A 22891-nucleotide genomic window follows, 5' to 3' on the forward strand; every position below is an offset into this window, starting at 1 on the left:
TTGTAAATTATATGTAATATCACTTTATATATATATATATATTTATATTTTCCCTTATTATTTAAATTAATGGAATAATTTTTCAAAACGCATGCATTTTAAAAAACTTTGTCTAAAAATGGCCAAATATTAAAAATAGGCGCCTCTTGATATTTAAACTACGATTTCAAAAATTCTATATAATATATATTTACTACGCATTTATTTCTAAAGCTGGAAATATCATTACTAAATAAATCAATAGAGTGCCATAAGCCTAAACTCCAATACTGTGTTTTGCGTTAGAGAGTAAAATGTTCATCGTCATATTACACAATTTATCTTCGTCTGCTCTTCTTGCACTGAAAGCAATTGAAATAAATATTTTAGAAAATGTGCATATTGAATAATATCCATATCGTAAATATTTCACTTTTTTTAGTATACATATTTACTGCTTTGTACTAAATATGATTATCTTTCTACAGTTGAAAATTTCATTTATTGAAAAATGATTAGAAGCTAGCATGCCTTCTGTTTCCCAGGTGATGTTTCCGTATTTGTAGACAGGAAGAGAAGGGAGACGCAAAAGTGTTTTTCTGACAGCTGATTTTGGCTCTTTGCCATCATCTTCCGTGTTCGTTGCTTAGTCTCAGAGACCTCTAGCTTTTATTAAATATTTTTCTGCTGTATTATCAGGCTGTTTTACTTTGAACTCTTGATTTATTTGAAAACGTTTATTAAATCAACATTTTAAAAACATATGGAGATTTATACGTGGTTCCAGATGATAGACTAAGAACAATGAAGATAATTTGATTTTAATGAAAATTCTATATTTAAAGACGAGTTTTTAATATTTTAATTAAAAAAAAACTAATAAATTCAAAATGCATTTGGCTACGATGAGTGCTTATTACGTTGCATTCTAAAAGAATTATTTTATTTTATATTTTAGAATTGGAATGCTTTTTGCTAGGAAAAGCCTCATTTTAATCATGTTTTCATTAAAAAGTCAACTTTTGAATTTGGATGCCATGATTTAATTATTTCTGCTAATTCATTTTTGTTTCCATCTGGACTTTAAGAAAAGAATACTATAAAATGCATTAGGATATTACTACCTTGCTAGTGAAAAATCGAGGAAATCAATCGACTTCTTTTTCCTCTTAATTTTTCAGATATTCGATATCTGTGTTTGGTCATCATCATTATTTCGTCGTTCCTGGTATTGAACGCATCTTTCTATACCAATTTTATTTCTTGTCAAAAGTTTGTTTCTGTCTCTTTAAAAAGTTTGCTACATCATTTCACTCTAAGCATGACATAACGACAAAGAGGGACAGGGGAGAAGTATTACAAAGAGAAAGAGAGAGAGAGAGAGGGAAGGATTGAGTGAGAAAGAAAGAAAAAGTAAAAAAGAGAGAACTGGGAATTGAAGAGAAAGAAAAAAAGATTGCCATAGAGAGAAAAAATGAAGAAAGAAAGAAATAGAAAACTGCAAGAGATAGAGAGAGAGAGAGAGAGAGAGAGAGAAAGAAACGAATAAATAAATAAACGAAGAAATAAAGAAAGAAACAAATAGAAAAATTGCAAAAGGGGAAAAAAAGTGATTGGGAAGGACAGAAAGAGCAAGAGACAAAGAAAGAAAGAAAGAAACGAAGAAAAAAAGAAGCAAACAGAAAAACTGCAAAAGGAAAAAAAGTGATGGGAAAGATAGAAAGAGCAAGAGAGAGAGAGAGAGAGAGAGAGAGAGAGAAAGAGAAAGAAACGAAGGAAAAAAGGTAGAAGCAAACAGAAAAACTGCAAAAGGAAAAAAATGTGATGGAAAAGACAGAAAGAACAAGAGAGGAAGACACACACAGAGAGAGAGAGAGAGAGAGAGAGAGAGATGCAGTAAAGGAAAAAGAAGATATGGGAGAGAGAGAGAAGAAGAAGAAGAAGAAGAAGAAGAAGAAAAACAACTTTCACCACGATGTTAAAACATGAATTTAAAAAAAAAAAAATCATAATTTAAGTTCCATCATAGTAAATTTGAACTGAAGTGTTATGCGTGTAACATGTTTTCCAGTAATGATGCAGCTGCTTCCACTGTCTCTCCCCAAAGCTACAATTAAAGCTATACATTCACTTGCTCTTACTGTACGAACTATTACTATTCGTACTTGCACATTATTGCTTGGGACAATTAGTGTGAGGCACTTGTTATGCTTGAAACAGTTTGTTTTCATCCGTGAAACGTCACCGCTTGCGTCATGTACTTCAACACGTGCAAAGTGCAAAGTGAACGACGAAACACTGCGGCATGAGACATCCGGTCTAAAATTAGAGGTGGGGCACACAGCACACCCGAGACCTCACCAGCGGGTAGGACAATGGCTCGTGATCTCGTAAGGGTAACTATTGCTTAACATCCTCCCGTGTGCCAAAGGCGCGCGTCTTACACGTGTAGTCCGCATAATCGTAAGATAATTTTCCAGTGACAATTTTGTTGGCATAAGCACGAAAAATGCATGGATGTCGTACTTTTCATTGGTTTGGTACAGTTTATTGTCACGGAAAATGATGTAAAAAAACAAGAGAGTTTTGAGAGCAGTGCGGTTCGTGATGGACATTCTCACGTAGTTATGGCCTAGCTGACAAGTTGGACAATGTCACACTACGGAACCTATGTAAGTACTGTTTATCTTCTGTTGCTTTTCTTATTTCTTATATTGACATTTTTCGCTCGTTGGAATATAATCCATACGCTTCCTAATGAGTATCTAGTATCACTGGTTTCTTTTTTTTTTTCTTCTTTTTTTTCTTTTTTTTTTCCAATGGCTAATTCTGGTAATTAGTTGACTCCATCATCCATTCACAGCCAGTGCGAGTTATTTTATGATCTTCAGCAGTACCCAATGATGTTAGTTTTCTTAATTCGCTTTCTCGGAAATATTTTTAATGACCATTACACAAACATCAATTACGTCCATTACGTACTTAACATCAATACTTACCAGAAATCAAGATAATTGGCATTTTAGTTTATAGGCGATAATGAAAATAATGGGAAATGGTAGACTGTTAAAAGTAACGAAAGCGACTTCTCATGGGAGAAAAGAGTTAAAGAAGACTGTGCGATTTCATTACAAAAAAAGTATTACTACTATTGATTTTTTTAAAACAAATACAGCAACGTTTTCTAGTATTAAATAAGAAACTAGATTCACTGTGTTAGTAAGAAACTCTAGAAATAAAAGGATTGAAATATTTATGAAGATGCAGTTTATAAAAATAATTATTGAGTTGAAACATATTGCGCCTTTGAACAGATCCAGTAGTGCACTCAGGATTTAATCTTGGGGTGGGGGGGTGGGCGAGTTGAGTAGACGATTTGAGAATACACACTACGCATCGCATACAACCTATGACTGAGCATCTACAGTGATCGTTAATTCATAAGTAATACAGAAATAGAAGACACGACACAACATAAATAAAAAATAAATAAATTTTAATTAGGAAACGATTTTTGGAAAATTTTCTAGTGTTTTTCCTTTTTCTTTTGAGGGGCCAGGGCCCCTTGGCCACCTCCCTGGGTGCGCCACTGAACAGATCTATAGGAAAATAAAGTAAGCCATGAAAATACGACAATCTGTGTATGATATATGTATAAACACACCAACATTCCATTCTTTGAGCAGATCTAAATGTTAGGAACAAGTTGTTCTGTCTTGTTATAAAACAGCGAGCATATAGGCGCTTTCTGAATGTCTTTATTTCAGATATCACACTCATTATGTATTGCAATTTTGTAGTCCGTGTTTCTGAAAATTTGCTAACCATCCACTAAGTGCTTAGAGAAGTAATAGCCATAGATGTAAATATAAAACTAAAAACTACCTTTAATAAGACGAACAACTTGACAAAAAAAAAATTTGTTGCGAGTTTTTCTGATTAAACCGAGAATAAATCTGTTCAAAAAAGCTAATTGTCGGGTGCATAAGATATGTTAAGTATTTCTGTGCAAGACAATTTTCTCTGGAAAACTGTCAGAATAAGAATCAATTTGAGAACTATATACGCAACGTAACACAGCAGGCGTGTTTACGATTGAAATATGTTAATTAAGAACTGTTATTTAATAAACAAAAGGTAAGAAGACAACATTACGTTTGCTGATTAAAAATCTCAGCAGTCTATGATAACTTCACTGCATGCATTGCTGGCACAGTGAAAAATGTATTTTGGTCTTCCTGTAAATTGGTAGTTGTTATTGTCCTATTTTAACAGAATTTAAAATTGCTCAATTGTATTTTTAGGTAATCCAAACGCGCCCTAAAAATAATCTCTTTTAAGTCGGTCTTTATATAGTGAATGCTTTTCATCTAATGCACTTCGTCTAAAACTAATAGCGTATTATACTGGAATAAAAGGCTAGTAAATTTAACTTGCAGGAAGAGAATATTTACGAAAAGCATTGCAATGATTTATCATATAAAGAGATACGTCATCTTTTCCTTCTTCTTTTGCTCCTCCCTTTCGTGGTATATATTTAACAAACTCTCCAAATAATTCTCATATTCATGTTATTAGAATTTGTATGCGTAATGAGAATTGTGCGACTTTTTATTTTCTTCCCAGTTATATATAGAAATATGGAAACGATCCAAAAATCATAACAAAGAAACTTTCGTGTTGGTGGTACATTTTCTAAGTTTTTTTCCGAGTTAATCCATCAGCAGAGAATATTCTGGAAAAAATTGTTTTCCTTTCCTCAAACAGGAAAGCCGAATTTCTAGCCCACAACTAAAAGACGTAGCTCAGCAATAAAAATAGTTAGCTAGATAAGTAAGCCATTTATAACCAACCTTTCTCTAATCTCTTGTGAATGTTGTTTAACTCAGCGTCATCGTTTAACAACTCAAATGTTAAGAACTCCCGGGCTGATGGTACAACATGCGAATTCATGGTTTCATATAACATAAATAAATATTTCAATAATAGAATGCTTTGGCTATTTCTCACATAATAAAGTTTCATATAATGTTCAATCATTTCATAAAATAGGATCATGTTTATGTATGAAAATTCGTTTATTGTCAGTTGAAAACGAAAGCTGAAAATGGGTTGAACAAATTAAGTTAAAAAAACTTTTATATTTCATCAAAATTCGTCAAGTTAGAGCTGCCATGCTGTGTTCACGACCAAATGAAGTGAAGTATTCCGTGAAGATGATTCGCATTTTTATTAAGCGGAATGACACACACACACACACACACACACACACACACACACACACACACACACACACACACACACACACACACACACACACACACACACACACACACACACACACACACACACACACACACACGACAAAAATGGAGATATTGAATACGGTTAGAAACAAGGTACAAATTTATGAAGTAATTTTGAATCAATGAACAGCAGGAGATGTAACACCGTACTGGAAATACTTCATCACCATCAGTGGCTCTAACAGGCACTTGAGCGCCCACGACCTTCCGAGCATCCTTGGATTTCGTTGTCATAATTTAGCCCTATGCCTATGAGTATTTTTTTGTCTGTAAATTTCGTGTGTTCTATTAGTCGGTTTGTCTGGTTGCGGGACGAAAAACCCCAGTTTTCGGGAGGAAAAAAATCTTGAGAATTCCGTATGAGACCGGATAACTCACCTTTAGTTGAAAATCCGTAATAATAGTTCGTGTCTTAGACGGAATTCAAACCTAGGTGTTTCCATCCAAAGGGTTTCGTCTATGCCGACTGAGCTACAGGGATTCTTCGTACGGGAAATACATTACTATCAGTTCCAATATTTTGTTAAATCAGATTTATTTCTGATGAAGTTAGTTATTTATATATTTAGTATTTCAACTAAGCGAGGGCCGATTCATTATTTTAATTTTTTAAAGATTTTTTAGACTCCTCTATGACTTAGTGTCCATAAACTTCATTTCTAATAAAAAAATATTTCGACATTCATGTGATTCTTTCCATTTTCTTCGCTATCCTTTTGTTCTTTGTTCCCATCTTTATTTTATATTTTATTTACTGTATTAAAATGCAACTGTAGAGTCTCCGTAGGTCAATCAGTATAGACAAAGCCGTTTGTTTAGAAAGGCGTGGATTCGAATCTCGTCTAGGTCTTGAAAAACCTTTATCGGGGCTTTCAACTGAAGGTAAGTCAACAGGTCTCATACGATGCGGAAGGGTTTTTTCCCCATCCCCGAAACTCGACTTTTTTAATCCCGCAAAAACAGGCAAACCTCCCAGAATACACGCGATATGCAGACATACAATACTTTCTTTGCAGGATTAACCGACCTGTTAGAAGATTAATCAGGTTTCAAAGAAGCCAAGTTAATTGACCGTGACATTCCAGTAAGTGTAATATGCTACGGGAAACACGTGGAATAAACGACTCATAAAAGATCTCTTGGCATTAATTGTTAAATTCAATTATCTATAACTATTCTGAATCATTGTTTGCTTTGTGAAAACTGAAATCAGCTCTACTATTAGAGTATTCTTTCTGCATTTCGCGATCACCCTAAAATCTTAAAATTTCTTAATTCTATTAAGAAGAGAGTTTAGGTAAATTGACCCTCGTCAGCTGACAGACACACACACACACACACACACACACACACACAGTAGATAATTTGTAGATAGCATTCACTGGTGAATACTGTCTTCATTTCTGTGAATCCTGTGACAGAATTTAGTTGCTTCACCTCAACATTAAATTCTTCTGCTCATCTTTTCCACAGATATGTCTACATCTATTGTTCATCTTAACCAGAATTTTAAAATTCTCTTCCTTTTCTAAAAAACCTGTGAAAATACAAAAAGTATCTGTTCTTCATCTATGCACCGTTTAACTTCAAACTCACCAAACTTTTTTTTTGTTCATCCGTTCCTTCTGCATCTCTCCTTTAAAACTAACATTCATTCATGAATATTAGTTTTAAAGGCTTAAATCTCTAAAACAGCACAACTACAGATATTCACATATGAAGAAATTTTTCTCCTGTAATGCTCTCCATTGAAAAATACAGTAGTAAGAACATGAAAATTTAAGGAGGTTGTAGATAGTCATAAGCATTTGCAATCTTTTTACTGTAAATTTGTAAAATTTGTGAATTAAGCAAGGGCACGTGGAAATATATCAGTGAAAAAAATGCTTGAAGGAGTTAAAATAGAATAAAAAATTATCAGAGATAGAGTAAAGATAGCAGGGATTTTAAAACAAGCCGTTCATGACTGGAAGCAGTGAATATAAACTTCGAAAGCATTTGCTGTGACAGAAAACATCTTAATCCTGGACTTAAACCTTTAGTGCTTCCGCATGTGTACTAAATAAATATTTAAGTGTTATTCTAACCTTAAAATAACACTTTCTCTCCATCTTGGAGAAGGCCGTTATGTTGTAGACTAAGAGGCTTAAATCAGTTAAACAAATCTGTTAAGTTTTTCATGGCTTTAATTTTTTTTTTTAAAAAAAGCAAATAAAACTAACATAAACCTAAAATAATAATAATTATTTGTATTAGTTACAAGTGGAATAATTTAATTCACAGATTCTCAAATACGCTTAACGACAGTTGTGCTAACTGTGCCTAACTTTTAATGTGTATTTAAAAGTCAGCTTATCGATTATTATTTTTTTCTACAGTTCTATAGCAAAGTGTTTTAGTGTCATTTGGATTTCTCAACGAATTTGCGACTAGATAGCACAGTCACCATCTAGAAAGGGGTTCGAATCTCGTCTTGAATTCAAAGAACTTTATATGTACTATTTAGCTGAAGACGAGTTAGTGTAGTAAGAAGACCGCAAGGGCTCATTCATAGACAATAGGTGCGTTTTAGTAAAGGTCTTTAAAAAACTCCTTTAGCAAAACAGACAAACCAGCCGGAAGCATAGTCAACACGATATATTGACACTCGCTGTAATTTCATTCTCACCAAATCTCAATTAATTACGAAACACCTATATGTTAAGCTCTATTTCGCTTATCTTTCTCCATCTCAATGATATTCTCTGCCGCTCTTACTAAAAAAGAAGACGAACGTGAGCTTTAATCATTGTAAGAAGTTCAAAGGGTTGATCAAACGAGAAAGAAAAACAGTGCAAACGTAGAGTGCAGTATAATGAAATAGAGAATATTATGGATCCATCCCTGTTTTGTAGCTAAATATAGAAAGAAATTTAAAAGCTTAGAAATTTACCGGAGAACTAATGAGAATATAACTTTTGGCACCTGAATTGCCTTGGTATGCACTACTTAAAAGACACGAGCTCTGACCTCGCGCGTATGTTTGCCTTTTACCAGTGCTTAAATTAGGTTTCATTAGCTTGAAAGGTGTTGTTGGTTCACATAAGAGACTAGACAGAAATCCTCTGTTCAAAACCATTGCGATCCAACACGTATATCAGAAAATTAAATTCATCATAAGTGAACTCTCGGTAGGTGCATAATCAAATACTAAAGTACAGAGCCAAAGGATTTAATTTGGTGTAAGCCTTTAGGGTTCTTGAGAATTATATTACCTTATTATCAGCAAAGAAATTGTTTATAATCCATAAATAAAACAAAATTTTTAAAACATCCACTTTCGTGTACCTTAAATGGTAGCCTAGATTCAGAGACAGTTCTTCAGCTGTAATTTAAATCATGGCTGAAGAACAAGTTCGTGAATCCAGGCTCTTCGAAAGTGGAATTCCACCATTATCTTTTAACTTTTGTTAAAAGTACAACAATCAACCATCATCCCATTGCTGTTCAACTCCGAATTCATTCTGCTAATTTTTTAAGTGAAAAAGATCACTAATTTTCACTTTGTCCATGGTATTAAATCAACAGAGCTCCAACTTTCCGATTGTCGAATTATTTATTAAGAAAAAAATCATTTACTATCACTTAGAGTTAACCGTATTTATAATTTGAAACGAATTTTAAAAATTATCTCGAAATATTTTTTTTCAATAAAGCAAAGTTTAAAACTCTTTTGGTAAAATATTTATATTTTACCAAAAGAGTCAATTTTTGGTCTTTTGGTCAATCTTTTTAATTTTCAATCTTTTGGTCAATTTTTTGGTAAAATATTTATAATCATATTTATATTTTTAACAAGAAAAGAAGACATATATATAAAAGAAATATTTCTAACAATCGTTCTCTTTTTAATAATATATAAGATATAAAGATGGTAATCAAGAATAAACGAAAATAAACAACAAACGAATACTCGGTGTAAAGTGAAGCGTGATTCGATTTTATATACATAAAGATTACAAAAAAAAGCAAAAAGGTGTGGAAATATTCCTAAACTGTAATTGGCATATTATTGTCTGAAACAGTGTGATTCTAAGACAGTGTTTTTTTTTCTGAGTTACGGGATTAAAAACATGCCTGAACCAAAAATTGACTAACTCGGAACGGACAAGAAAAAAAGGACCAGAAGAATTCTAGTTGGCGACTAGAATCAAACCTGTATAGTGATCTTTCTTCTGGCAGCCGAACGCTATGGAAACAAAAGCTTTAGCTCAAAGTTACACAAGGTACGCATGGCTCTTTGAAATTAAGTAATTTACAAAACAATGTTCCAACCCATTTTAACTTGCAGATTGGCAAGTTGGGATCGAAATGAAACAGATGATCAAAGAAAACCAAAGGGATGAACAGCTTTCATGCATGACAGAATCATGTTAAAATGAAGATACAAGAAAAGAGTTCGAGGATATTATGCTCTTCTGAAATGGTACGATTGTAGATGAGTGTAATCTTTATTTTTATAAGACTATTTTATTCTTATAAAACTAAGATTACAAAAGTCGAGGATTCGGAAGATTGGAGGATGTAAAGGACTATAAGCACTACTGATAGTGTAATCTTTATGCTAATCTTTTATGAGAGAAAATATTTGCAAAACAAGCCTTTGAAAGGGGAAAAAAGCAGGAAAAAAGATAGAGGATGATAAAATGCCAGGTAGGCCGATTTTCATAGGAGTACTTTGGGAGAATGAAATGTGAAAATTGACCAAACATCTGACAGATAACATAAATTTGGAAGAACGTTGTTCATAGGAAACTGGGTTGCGGAATACTAATTGTAGTGGGCTGTGTAATATCTGGTAGTACTTTTGAGAGTGATCGGATATATAATGATGCAGATCTACATAAATCTTCATGGTATATTTAGACTGTCATGATATTTGGCATACAATGCTTATGGTAAATACCAGAAAACGATTATGGTGATCACAAAATCTAGATGAATATTCTTTGTTCTATTCGAAAAATTTATTCTTAAGGTATTTAGCAGAAAAGATACTAGTGAAATGAAATATTATCCATTGGCAAACTGATCGATTAACATTTGCTTCTGAAGATGTTATTCTCTATTTAAAAGAAAATTAAAAGATTGATATTCCATGGATTATTATTATACATTAATAAGGGAATTAGATTTAAACTTTCCAGTTTTGTGTTAATTAACAAGATTTGGTGTAAATGTTAACATAAATACAAACAAACGTTTTTATCACAGTTTTAACTCGTTAATTTTAGTGATGATTCACAAATGATGAAATTATCAGACTAACATAGCAATAGCATTCCTGAATGGTCATAATTAAGTATAATAAAATTAATTGAATTCGGTTTTCATTTCAATGACAATTTAAGGAACTGAAACCCAAGGGGTAAAACAATCAAAAATCAAAAAAAAAAAAAAAAATCAGCTAACGGCTTTTTATTCCCGTATACGGGGAGGAGTAGGCGAGGCCATTTAGCCCTATCTAACTTCTTTTTTTTTTTTTGGAGACCGAGTGGGCAGTTCAATCTCCACTGGTACCAATCAGAGATAGATGGCCCAAGGCTATCACTAATTAAGCGGTACACAGTGAAGAGAGACGGCTCAAATGTGCCGCCATCTCGTGGTCCCTAACCTTAACACAATATATTTAATGTCTGAAATAATGTGGATTCTACGGTCGATTTTCTTGAGTTTACAGGACGAAAAACCCGAGTTTCCGGAAGGAAAAACCTGCTTGCCCGTGCCAGAGATCGACTAACTCGGGAACCGGTCGAAAAAAGGCTTAGAAAAATTTCCTCTAGTCGCCGACTAGACTCGAAACCAAGTTTTCCTTCGTGCGGCCAAGCGCCATGGCGTGCAAACGCCACATCCACTGAGCTAAACAAGTAATAAATAAAAATTTCGAACAAATTATCAATTAAAATGTCATTAGCAGTGAATACTAAAAATATTCAAACGCACATCAAAAGCCACCCACGAAGAGTTAGACAAAGAAGTTCCAAGGTTGAAGAGGAATTACCAGAACGCTGTGAGGAGGAATATTTTTTTTAATCGTTAAAATTAATTGCAAGATAGCAAATACATAACAGAATGACGAATTGTGTATAAGACACAGCCTTTTTACAGTCTTTTCATGAGAAAGCTACTTTTATGGGCCGTAAGTTCATCCCTTATCCTATAGATGGAGAGGAGACGTCGTCCTCCAAGCCTGAATTCCAAATAGTGGATATAATCTTGTTGCTCTCATGGTAACAAATTACCAGCTAATGTTCCACTCCTCCAGTAACAAAAAAAAACATCTCTACTAGGGAATATAATAAACACCAGCATGTGATAACAAATTTAATTTGATGTTGTCTGAGGAGAGAAAGTTTGCCGACAGTCGATGGACACGTTAAGATTGCCTGATCTTAATATTCTAGTTATTCTAGTTATGCATTCTGATGTTCTACCACTCTTTCCAATTGTGCGCAGAGACTATCTATACCTTTTTTTTTACAAAACCACTGCCATGACCTTATTGATAAATGTGGATCCCACTCCTTTTCGTGTTAGGCTCAATGGCTTGTCGCGGCCAAGTAACTTGGCTTCTTAGGATAGCCAATACTGCTTATGATAAGACACTTACTCCTATCTGCTTTATTCTACTATGGCTGTAAATTAAATGGATTTTGTTCTTTCTATGAAATTTGCCTGTTTTACTGGATGAAAAATCGAGTTTCCAGGAGACGAAACCTTCTATATGGCTAACTCACCTTCAACTTGAAAAGTCCTAATTAAAGCATCACTGAAACCGACTAAGCTACGGAGGCTTCGATAAACGTGGAGTAATGATTTAGTTTGTATTGCAGCAAGATGATGCTTTGGGAAGACATCTATGACATAAATGAAGTGATACAAATCTTCAAAAAAAAATTTTGATTCTCTCTACTTACAGTTCTGCGTGAGTTCGCCTAAGAACAATTATGTTTAAAATAAATTTAAAATAAATATTTGCATACACCGAATTATCCAGTTCAACATGTAACCAAATGCAACTAAGTAAGCAAAGAATAGCAAAAACTAAACGACTAATGATCAAAATACATTATTTGTATCCAAACAGCTACACACTTGCGCAAAGTCTAAAATTGTATACCCGGAGGTCTCTGATAAAAAAATAAAATAAAATAAAATAAAAAATAAAAAAAATTAGGAAAATACAAAATGCCATAATTCAAATGAATGCAGCAACCATTTCCCTTAATAATTAGCTTTTCATAATAATTCACGTTTCTTTTCTCAGAATTTTCGTTTTCATAAGAAGTACCCTGTTTTGCTCTAAATAACAAGCCTATGCGCATGTGTTTATTTTGTAAGCGTGTGAAAATAGTCAAAACGAATGTTATTTGTTATCATGTCGTCAAAAGTGCAAATTCAAAGGGTGAAATAAGAAATACATAGTTGCCAGTTATTTGCCCACCGCAAAATTCCAACTCAAATCAACAAAACATTTGATTCTCCTAATGTGTAGACGTAACCCACTTACTCAATTTGTGTTCTAGAAATGTCGACTGTCATTTTGTGCATTGAATAAGATTTTCAAAACGCATGTCAACAACCTCGTGTCAACATTCAATCTAGATCTGAAGATTTCCTCAGGAAATGTAGAGTAACTTAGCCAGCAATATGTAGTACAAATGAGGCATTCATCTATTCTAAAAATAACTCGTGTTCCTTTAACATAAACTCTGAAAATCCGGTAGGGGGAAGAGCAAGTCATAGCTAACGTCTCTCTCTCTCTCTCTCTCTCTCTCTCTCTCTCTCTCTTCTTCACCATTCTAATTTGTCTGTGATTTGTCTGTATTTCCAAAAGATGGCTCGTTTTATTGCTCTTATTATTCATTTTCAGTGACAAGGCAGTGAAGTTAATAATGACAAAGCCCTATTGGGTACCTACACTGTCTGTTTATTTATTTAATTATTCGATCTCTTAACCTTGATGTAAGCATTTTGGAATAGGAATTCCTTGTCGAAATCCTCTCCGAAATTCTATTTTGTTTTCATAAAATTATGAAATATTGTTCTCATAAAATAGTGTTAAATGATTCCTCGAATACAGTTGTTTTGCTTCTGCCTTTTTTGGCATCATCCCAGTTGGGAAATATATGCGATTGAGTGCATAATCTAGGGTCACATGCATTGAGGACTTCATTATCATAAAAACTGTATATTTTTTACTGTATTTGGCTTTTATTCAAACAATTCAAAGATACAAGAAATAGAAGAATTCCAGCAAAATTGGATACACCACATAGAAAGAGTGAATAACAATAGGATTCCTAAACTAGCACTAGAATATATACCTAAAGGAAGAAGAGACCATGGGCATGCAAGACTGAGATGGAAAGATCCTCATCTACAGAGCAGGAACAGTACATAAAAAAAGCCTATACCTAAATTGTTCAGACGACGACGAAATCAAAGATTATACATGTGTAGTGCCTGTTTATGGAATCAGAGATTAAAAAAAGAAATACTTATTCGAGCTACTTACATTTTATAAACAGTAAGTGCCTTTTAGCAAGACTGCTGCAATATCTTTTTTTGTTTTTGTTTTCTCTTTTTTGTTTGCATTTTTCCGACTACTCTGAGTTGTCATTTTTAATAAAATGGATAGCTCTCGGAAAGTAAAAAAAATTGTCTCCACTAGCTTGTTTTTTGTCATGATTCAAGTGAATGCATGATGTATCGATGTATTTTTGTATCCCTCCTATACACCAGAGGCAGCAAGGCCTATAGCTAATAAATTCGTTGTGAGAGCTACAGCCGAGAGCAAGGTAATCTGTTGATATTCTTTTTGAACAACAAGAGGTTGTAGTCTTTGGAGAATGCTATATGATTAAAGCTATTCCTCAGAATTGAGCTAGATAAAATGAAAGACGAATGGGAGTATCAAGTTCGGTGAATCAACAGTTCAATTATAAAAGGACGTTCGCTTGTTGTTGCTTGTGTTGAAGGATATTCGGTAGCTGTTACTCCAATTACTGTAGGTTTAGAATAAATGGAGCAGCACATGATGGATGCCAATTCTGCTGAACAGTACCCATGGAAATGTCATCGAAAGAGACATAATGCAGAAATTGACTGCCTTTGAAACATTGACTGAAAAGAGGAATGTCAGCCAACCGAACTGCCTTCTTTTGAACAGAATTAATAAATTTTAGAGAGGTTTTAGGTGCCCCATTCAAATGTGAGAAGAGTATTCCAAGGCTGGACGAATTGGGAATGTGTGCAGAGTTAGTAGCTACACAGATGAAAAGTAACATCTTGAGAAAAGAAAAAGGTGACAAGTATTTTGGAAGGTGAGAGTTAGTCACTCCAAGAAGAGCGATTTGGTCTTGACTGAGAATTATCAAAAGTAAAAGGAGAATAACTGCAGCCTTTTTGAAAGCTAAAGAGACAAAATTCTTTTGAAAGAGCAGTTAATGTGGCTAAGCTGTTATTACCATATTGAAGGATGGTGTACATGTCGGTGGTTAGAGCACTGGTTGCAGATGACCTTGAAGTGAGAGATGTTTGAGTACCTCAAGGCTTGTCATATGGGTAGGATGCATGGAGCAGAGAGTGCTATTATCAGCAAGACTAGTTAGACTCTAGTTATGAGTTAGGCTCAACGACTTGTCACAAAGACAAGTAACTTGGTTTCATAGAAATCTAAGACTATGATATGTACTTATCTTATCGCGATACACTTTTATGACTCTCACTTGCATGTATTTTAAGGCTAGTTTTCTATTTTGCTGGACGAAAAACCCTTCCATCACTGTACAAGATCAATCAACTAATTCACTTTCAAGCTCATATAAAATTTTTAGCATAGAACCTTGGATTCGCGTTCCCAGACGGGATTCAAACCTCAAGAACATTATAGATACCACTGAGCTAAGGAAGATTTGTAGTTGCTACTACTTTATAAAATTATGATTATAGACGAAGATATAAAAATAACAGCTGCATCTGATAGTTATTAAAAATAACATAATGTTATTTTAAATAACTATGAGATGTTAAGAATTTTTTTTATTATTATTTTTTTTTTGTCTTGAGGAGGTGGACGCATTGCTTGAAAATTTTCATTTTCGCTTTGTGGCCAAAATATGCATAATTTAAAATTATTTAAGATATTGACTTAAATCGAAACGACAAAAGAATTCAGAAGGCTTTTCGGATAATGTTGAGATATAAATAGACGCAGTCAAGTAAGTAAGTAAATTAACTTAACATGTGTGTCTAAATTAATAGTTTAACCAATCTCATGGCTAATTAATAGTCTGAATGTATTCCATTTATTTTTACACCCACGGACAAAACTTGGCAGAAATATCTGTTAATGTAGGGCAAGTCATCCACTAGGGATGTCTTTAGAATTACTACGTTTTCTCCGAGTTCATCAACCATACGAAGGTGACAAGTAGCACTCTGGTAGCCTCCGTCTGGAAAATCATCTATAAATTGTTGTGTTTACTTGTAGCTTTTCCAACATTGCGAAACATGCTGAAAGAATAAAATGTCTGGATTCCTTCGGTACAACTGTCTTTTGTAAAGAATAGATACTGCTAATTCCGTACTGTAATAAAAGAGACTGTAATAGCCCTTAAAAAATGGACGCAGTTGGTTAAGATGATAATATATTAAAATTATTTTAAAGTTTACTTTAATGGTACCTTGAAGTTCATTTAATGACATCTTTACTGGCATCTGGCCAATATGATTAATATATGCTTAACAGTTATGCTTTGTTATTAGTATTAGAGATAATAAACTCCCATAAGTCACTAATGAGCACAGATAATGTTAATTTCTGTTATTGTCATATGAACTTGCAATATGCGTTGCGAAACATAGCAATGCATGAGTAATTTTTAATTTAGAGCATGAGCATTATTATGGTGGTTATTATCAACAGTAATTACACATTTAAGCTGTGTGTACATAAAATGAGACATCTTACCAGTTGTGTTACCAATTTTGTTGTGTTGAGTCAGGGTTCTCCGGTTGATTTGCCTATTTTCTGAAGAAGAAGCCTGCCCTATCCATATAGACCGAATAACTCACTTCAGTTGAAAAAAAAACCTTGTGAAAGCACCCATTTCTAAAGGGGGTGCTTTCGTAGCTCAGCCGATATCGACTATGTTCTTTAGCTGGAAGGACCTGGATTCCAATTCCATCTACAGTCAGATTTTCTTTTTCCCAAATCTTGAGAAGTATTACGGAGCCATATTTTTAAAGATTTCTTTTAATCTTCTGATTACAAAAACGTCAGCCATGTTTGTATTTGCCGCGATGAAGCGTAGTAGTTTCTTCCAACTTAATATTGTACAAGGTTCGTGGTCTGCTAGACCTGATTGACTATAGTTGTATCGGTGGCGGATATACATTTCTTGCATTTTTCAAGATTGATATTAACAGATCTTCCGGTTTGAACATCAATAAGACAAGTTCCAAGGCAATGAATGTTGTATATACCTCTAATTGAGAGGGGAGAGAGTTCATCTTTAAGAGAGCTTATGAGAGTAGCTAGCTTCAAGTAGAGTTTGAAGCAGTAGAGAGAGAGAGAGAGAGAGAGAGAGAGAGATTATAATTCTTTAAAATGCTAGCTATTTTTCTCAAGTGCCCCAGATATAGGGAACAGTAACAGTTTTCCTGTAATCTGTATGTTGAGGGGATGTGAAACGCACGAGGAAAAAAGTACTATGGAAAATTTTCCGGCATTGTATCCATTAAATAGGAAGGGAGGGTGACGAGGAAAGGCTATGAGAGAAGTCTGGTTAGAATTGAAGTTAGTGGCCATGTTAAAGAAGATTTTTATGATACCGTACTGTTGGGAGGAGAGTAATGATAGGTCAATTTATGAATGCAGCTACCTGCGCGGTAGTCAATTTCCTCCACTTATTTTTTGTGTTCCTTGTGCGCGTTATTACAATTCTCACATTGTATTCCAGATAATGTCTTTGTGTAAGAGAGAGAAAATATTGGAACCTTTAAACCTGTGTTTAATTCTTTCATTCTATTTTCACTCCTTAAACTTTAACATGAGTGACTACACTGCACTGCAAAATTTACTGAACAAAATGTTTATCGGGAATATTTTATTTTTAGTAGCGTCTCCGAGGGCGAATATTTAATATGACTTACATTCTAGCATGCAAATACTGAGCATTCAATAGAAATCTATCTGTCACACATGAGTAATTTACAAATAATGCAAATTACTCATGCCTATGAGCACGGGTTGCAACCACATTCATTCATTCATTTCATTCCCACTTTTCTGGCATCATTAGCAAGTTAGTCACATCTCCAGCACCTTCCAGATGGCAAGTCATCATCGCTTAGATTATTCTTTGAGATGCCGAACAGTTGGAAGACTTGTTTGGCAGTCGCAAGCAAAGATGACATGTTGGCTTAAATATCACTAAGCGTTGTCTCGGTATTATTCAGGAGAACAGGAACCATTACAAGAAGAGCCAACCGAGGGCTATGTCAACCAGAACAGCCCGCTATTTGGCTTTAACAGTAACAGAACCCTACTATGTTCTACCACCAACTGTCTCTTGAGGTTGCTGCAGTCACATATGAAAGCACTTCCAGCCGGACTGTGTTGCGAAGGCTCAATTCAAGTGGAAAGTCGACTCTACGTAAGTAAGCTAGTGGTTTGCATCCCATTAACCACAAATCAAAACCCAAAACTCATCGAAACTGTTATGAATATGTGACTTTGATCCCTGACAAATGGGTTACACTTCTATTCTCTATCTTCTTATGAATCGTTTAGCTTACAAATATTCTAGATGTTGTTTAATCTGGAGAAGCAAGAGAATGCAGTTTCATCTGTCTAAAATCGGAGAAAGGGACACTTACGGTGGAAGTGTTCTGGTGTATGGCTGATAATGATCAAACTCTCACCTCCCCCTTCATATTTGTGATAGAGACACTGTAACTGCGCAGAGGGACTGAGAACAAATCTTCGAATCCTATGTGCAGATTTGTAGATTTTAATTTCATGTATAACAATGATACTACTCACAGAGCTCAAGTGGTAAAGAGAGTATTTTACAACCGAAGATAACCAACGACTGCCTTGGTCAGCACGATCACCAAGCTGAAATCGATCGAACGTGTGGGACGCCCTTGGGCATCGCATTCCACGCGGACAGCCACCGTCTCGGTCACTTGGTGAGCTAAACTCTGCTCTGATAGAAGATCGGGATTTGTTTCCGTAGAATTTTATAGACACCCGTATATTAAGCATGGCACAGCTCTTTCAGGCCTGTTTCGCAGGTAGAGGGGGATCGCATTTGTTGATATTGTGTGATCATATTTTCGAAAATATTGTTGACTTTTATAATATGATCTTTTTTGTTAATTCTTGTACACTCCTATGTAATGTCCCCAGTGGTGTAGCTAGAGCTTTTGCCGCTCGGGGCGATTCCTGAGTTTGCCGCCCCTATCAATACACATCAAAAATATTACAGAAAGTCAAAACGACGTATAGGGAAATAAATTAAAACACTATGTTTATGTTATTTTAGTTGTACGTATAGTTGTTAAAAACTAATTATTAATTAAGTAATAAAATTACTAAGTTAACATAAATAAAATAATCGTCGAAAAATAAAATTGTGTCTCACGTGAAAAGTGCCTCCCGGGGAGGACCCCCCCCCTAGTTACGCCACTAAATGTCCGTCATAACTTGCGCAACATTTCTCTCCTGATCTCCTAATTTCATTTCACTCTTATTCTATCGTACTGCACCAAACCAAATTTCTCCTGCTTCATTGCAGGCTGCGTTAGCTACACCACAATTTCTGTGTTTTGTGAATTTTATCGAACACGTATGCAATTGTATAACTTTATAGCTATATAATTGATAAGCAGGCTTATATATAACTTTATATAAGCAGGCTTGATTATATGATGGTAATATAATTTAAAAAGGTTTTTTTTTTTTTGTATGTGAATAACAATAATGAAAACTAAAGTTATGCATGCTTAACAACGTAATTATGAATGTTTAATTAAATGGTATATGTTTATAGGCTTAGCATAAAAGTAGCAATCTTGTTACTAAAAATATGTCCTAACAAAAATGGATACATTATTCAGTTTCTTTAACCAGCATACAGAAAGTTTATTTTATTGGAAGAAAAATTGCGCTTATCGAAACCGTTTCATTTTCTCCTTAAAACAACTTCTGGCCTGTCAGAAGATGGCGCTGTGTTTTATATTTTATTTCAGTAATTATTTGAATATAAAAAATGCAAATTTATATAGATAGTGAAATATGAATTCAGCAATAGACGAAGATTATTAACTAAATTTGACATATTGCGGTGTTGTCTCCTGTCAACGATAAATGCGGTTGATTTTTGACTTCAGGTGTCGCTTTTTATTTATATGAGAGTAGTTATATTTGATAGATCAGAAGTCTTTTGGTTGTTAAAAAAAAGACGCAATACTGATAAAATAGGTGTTTTTTTTTTAATATAGGTAAGGAGTTAAATCTTTATACCTTGATAAATTCGTTCAGTTTCAGTATAGACTGTTATTATTTTAGAACTGTATGCTTTTTTCATGTTACGAGTTGTTATATAGATATTTTAGATATACTTATTTTGCATCTGTTAGACAGACAGCTTGCTGTTGACATCGTTAGCATTGCTGATGAACACCGAGAAAATGAAGTTATTTTTATCATTACAATAAAACCTCGATATAAGGACTAATTCGGGCGAGTAATCCGAAAGTCCGTTATATAATAAAGTAGACTTACACGTACATAAACCATTCACCGCAAGTAAACAAATGACAACTGGGCGTGGCTTACCGCCCAGTTGTCGTTTGTTTCATTTGCCGAACATGTTTTATGAGCGGTGACTCATTAATGTCGGCTAAATTACTACAGTGTTTTTCCAACATTTAATGGCCTCTTCGTCAAAATTTGTTAAAATAACAGGAAATTAATAACAAAAAACAACCTGCTAATTTAATTATAAGCAAATATTGGTTAAAAGCATTTTAAAATTAACAGGGTGTTCATTTTCACATGTGACATACGGACCGGAAATTTTGCCCATGAAATCTGAAGTCCGTAAAATCGAGGGTTTATTGTATTCTCGTTTGAAGTCACATAATTGGTCCAGTTCACCACATATTTCATGCGAAATGCCGATTTTAATTTCTGTCTACTATTTTCAGCTGAAGTTATGGCTAGTACAATGTGTATGTGCAATGACAAATTCCATCAATTTAAGCTGCCTTGAAATTCATTTCAATTTAGTGACACATGCTGATATGCATGATTTTACGAATACTACAATCACATAAAAATTTGATCCAAAATTTTGCATTTGATATTAATAATATCACCTAAATACATATTGCGTATTTTATTAATTATTTTATATATTTCGTATAATGTATAAAATAAACCTTATTGGTAAAATTTGAGAGTTTTGAATGAGATTTACAAGGAAGGTCATATCAACAAGAACTAATACTCTCCTGCCTCAATGGTAATAGTAACTTTTTTCATTTTACTTTCCAATCAATCGATGAACTTAATCATTATCTTGCTAATGGGTCTCTGCTATAACCATAATCTCTCCGAAATGTCGATTTTAAAAAAATCGACACCGGTGTGGTATATGCCTTGTAGTTGATTTAGAGAATTACTGATGACTTAGACCTGGAGACAATGACTTGGAGAATTGCTACGTTTACCCCTCCCCCCCCCCCCACATCAGGACCATAGATAAAAATTATAAAACAGATATCGGTTGTTCCACAACATAATTTCCAATTTACACTAGTTAGTTACGCTCATGTGTAAACATACGAAACATCTTTACATAATTATCGATCAACTGCGTTGGCTGACAGGTACAAGAAAAAGTGTTAATAAACTGTTATCAGCACAATACCAGTGTTAAGTTCGTAAACAGTTACTGAAAGATGAAGACAGATTGATCTAATTAATTTGTAGCCTTGATGGACAAGCATATAGCATTCATGTACTCAATGAATGATAGCTGAGTTTCATCCTTCAGTAAACAGGAGTGGTTTGTTTCAACCCCCCCTACTTATTGGAGGTCTGAAGTGGCTTAAAAGTTTCATGGTTGCTCTCTCTCTCTCTTTCTGGAGTACACGCTTCCGGATGATCCATCTCAATACAACCATGATACTAATATACTATAGAAGGGTGGTTTCCGAACCAGAAAAATATTTTGCAAAATTTACTTTATTTTGAATCTTATTTATTTACAGCATTTTATTTCGTGTAATCCTCAAACTGTAATGAAGAAAATTATTACGATTATTAGTATTACGTGACACCTTCAAGGAGTCCAAAGGACTCATCGAGGGAGGGTATTATACTCTGCTACTTCATCCACCATCTATACATAACGCCATCTACTACCAATAATATTTTTGTTCTGGGATGAAAAACCCGAGTTTCCGGGAGAAAAACCCTGCTACCTCCGTATAAGAAGGGCTAACGCACCTTCACTTGAAGAAGCCCATATAAAGATTGAGCCCTCTCCTCATAACGAGAATCGAACTCACATCCTTTCCACTCGAAGGCTCGATCTCCCATCACTCTTCCAGTTGCGCTATGGAGGCATAATTTCAGGTTAAAAATATTTCAAAAATTTCAGGTTAAACATAATACACTAAAATGCAATTAAGAAACATGATTTGTAAACTAATAAAAATATGTTGTAAAAAATACACATTTTACTACCTCGTGATATTTTTTATTTATTAATTTATATTTGATTAATTCGTATTTTAGTTTTAATTTTTAATAATAATAAATTGCACAATTCATTGCAGAAGATATTTGTTTTCTCATAAAAACTCAAATTCTAAAAATAAAAAATCTACTGTTTGACCGAACTTTTAAAAGAAAGGAAAATTTATTTGTAAGCAATGAATTGTGCAATTTATTATTATTTTATCTTTAGTATCTGAATCCATGTTCTAAGATGCTTCTAGTAGGGTAGTTACTATCCATTTGAGCCGATAGGATTGTTTTTTTTTTCTTTTAGTTTTTTTTTCCTTCAAAAAATCTGTGAAATGATAGCGATGGAACAAAACTTGACCTAGGGAGATGTTAACGATTTTGTGAGCCTCTCCCTCTCTCTCTAGCTCTTCTGGGTTAGAAGTGCGAGACGCAAAAATCCAATGGCAGGTTGTACATCTGCTACACAGAGAAGCTCCGGTTATACACGCTTCACACTTCTCTCCCTTGTGTATCGATCAGGCGTGCAGATCGATGGAATGATGTTGAATTGACGGCTTTCTGTCAGTAAATACTCTAAATGCGCGTGCTCGAGGAAACATTCTTCGATGTTTATGTACATTTACCCCCCCGGCTGCTTCTAGAACCTATGTTGTCACGGAAGTGTAAAAAAAAAAAAAAAGACGTTGACAGCACTGTTTTTAGAATGCAGATTTTTCTTTCTTGGGCTAATACAGAACGAGAAAGAGTTTTTTTTTATACTTTGAAAAACAAAATATGGTACGCCTATCCCTCCCCT

General features: G+C 34.2%; 1 protein-coding gene across 3 annotated transcripts in view; it reads left to right on the forward strand.

Annotated features, from left to right (window-relative positions):
* The first annotated feature begins 2399 nt into the window (after positions 1 to 2399).
* The window catches only part of LOC150103262 (FH1/FH2 domain-containing protein 3-like), a 469484-nt gene continuing 448992 nt past the window's right edge, over positions 2400 to 22891 (forward strand). For 2 of the 3 annotated variants that reach the window (XM_090397848.1, XM_090397849.1), the window contains exon 1: positions 2400 to 2651. In XM_090397848.1, the coding sequence (XP_090253974.1) occupies positions 2631 to 2651 (21 nt within the window). In that variant the 5' untranslated portion in view covers positions 2400 to 2630. The remainder of the gene's footprint in view (positions 2652 to 22891) is intronic. The other variant, XM_090397847.1, reaches the window with a different exon arrangement.

Source organism: Typopeltis vanoorti, chromosome 9 (assembly GCF_054136105.1).
Source record: "Typopeltis vanoorti isolate ZY-2024b chromosome 9, IOZ_Tvanoo_1.0, whole genome shotgun sequence".
Classification (NCBI taxonomy): Eukaryota; Metazoa; Arthropoda; class Arachnida; order Uropygi; family Thelyphonidae; genus Typopeltis; species Typopeltis vanoorti.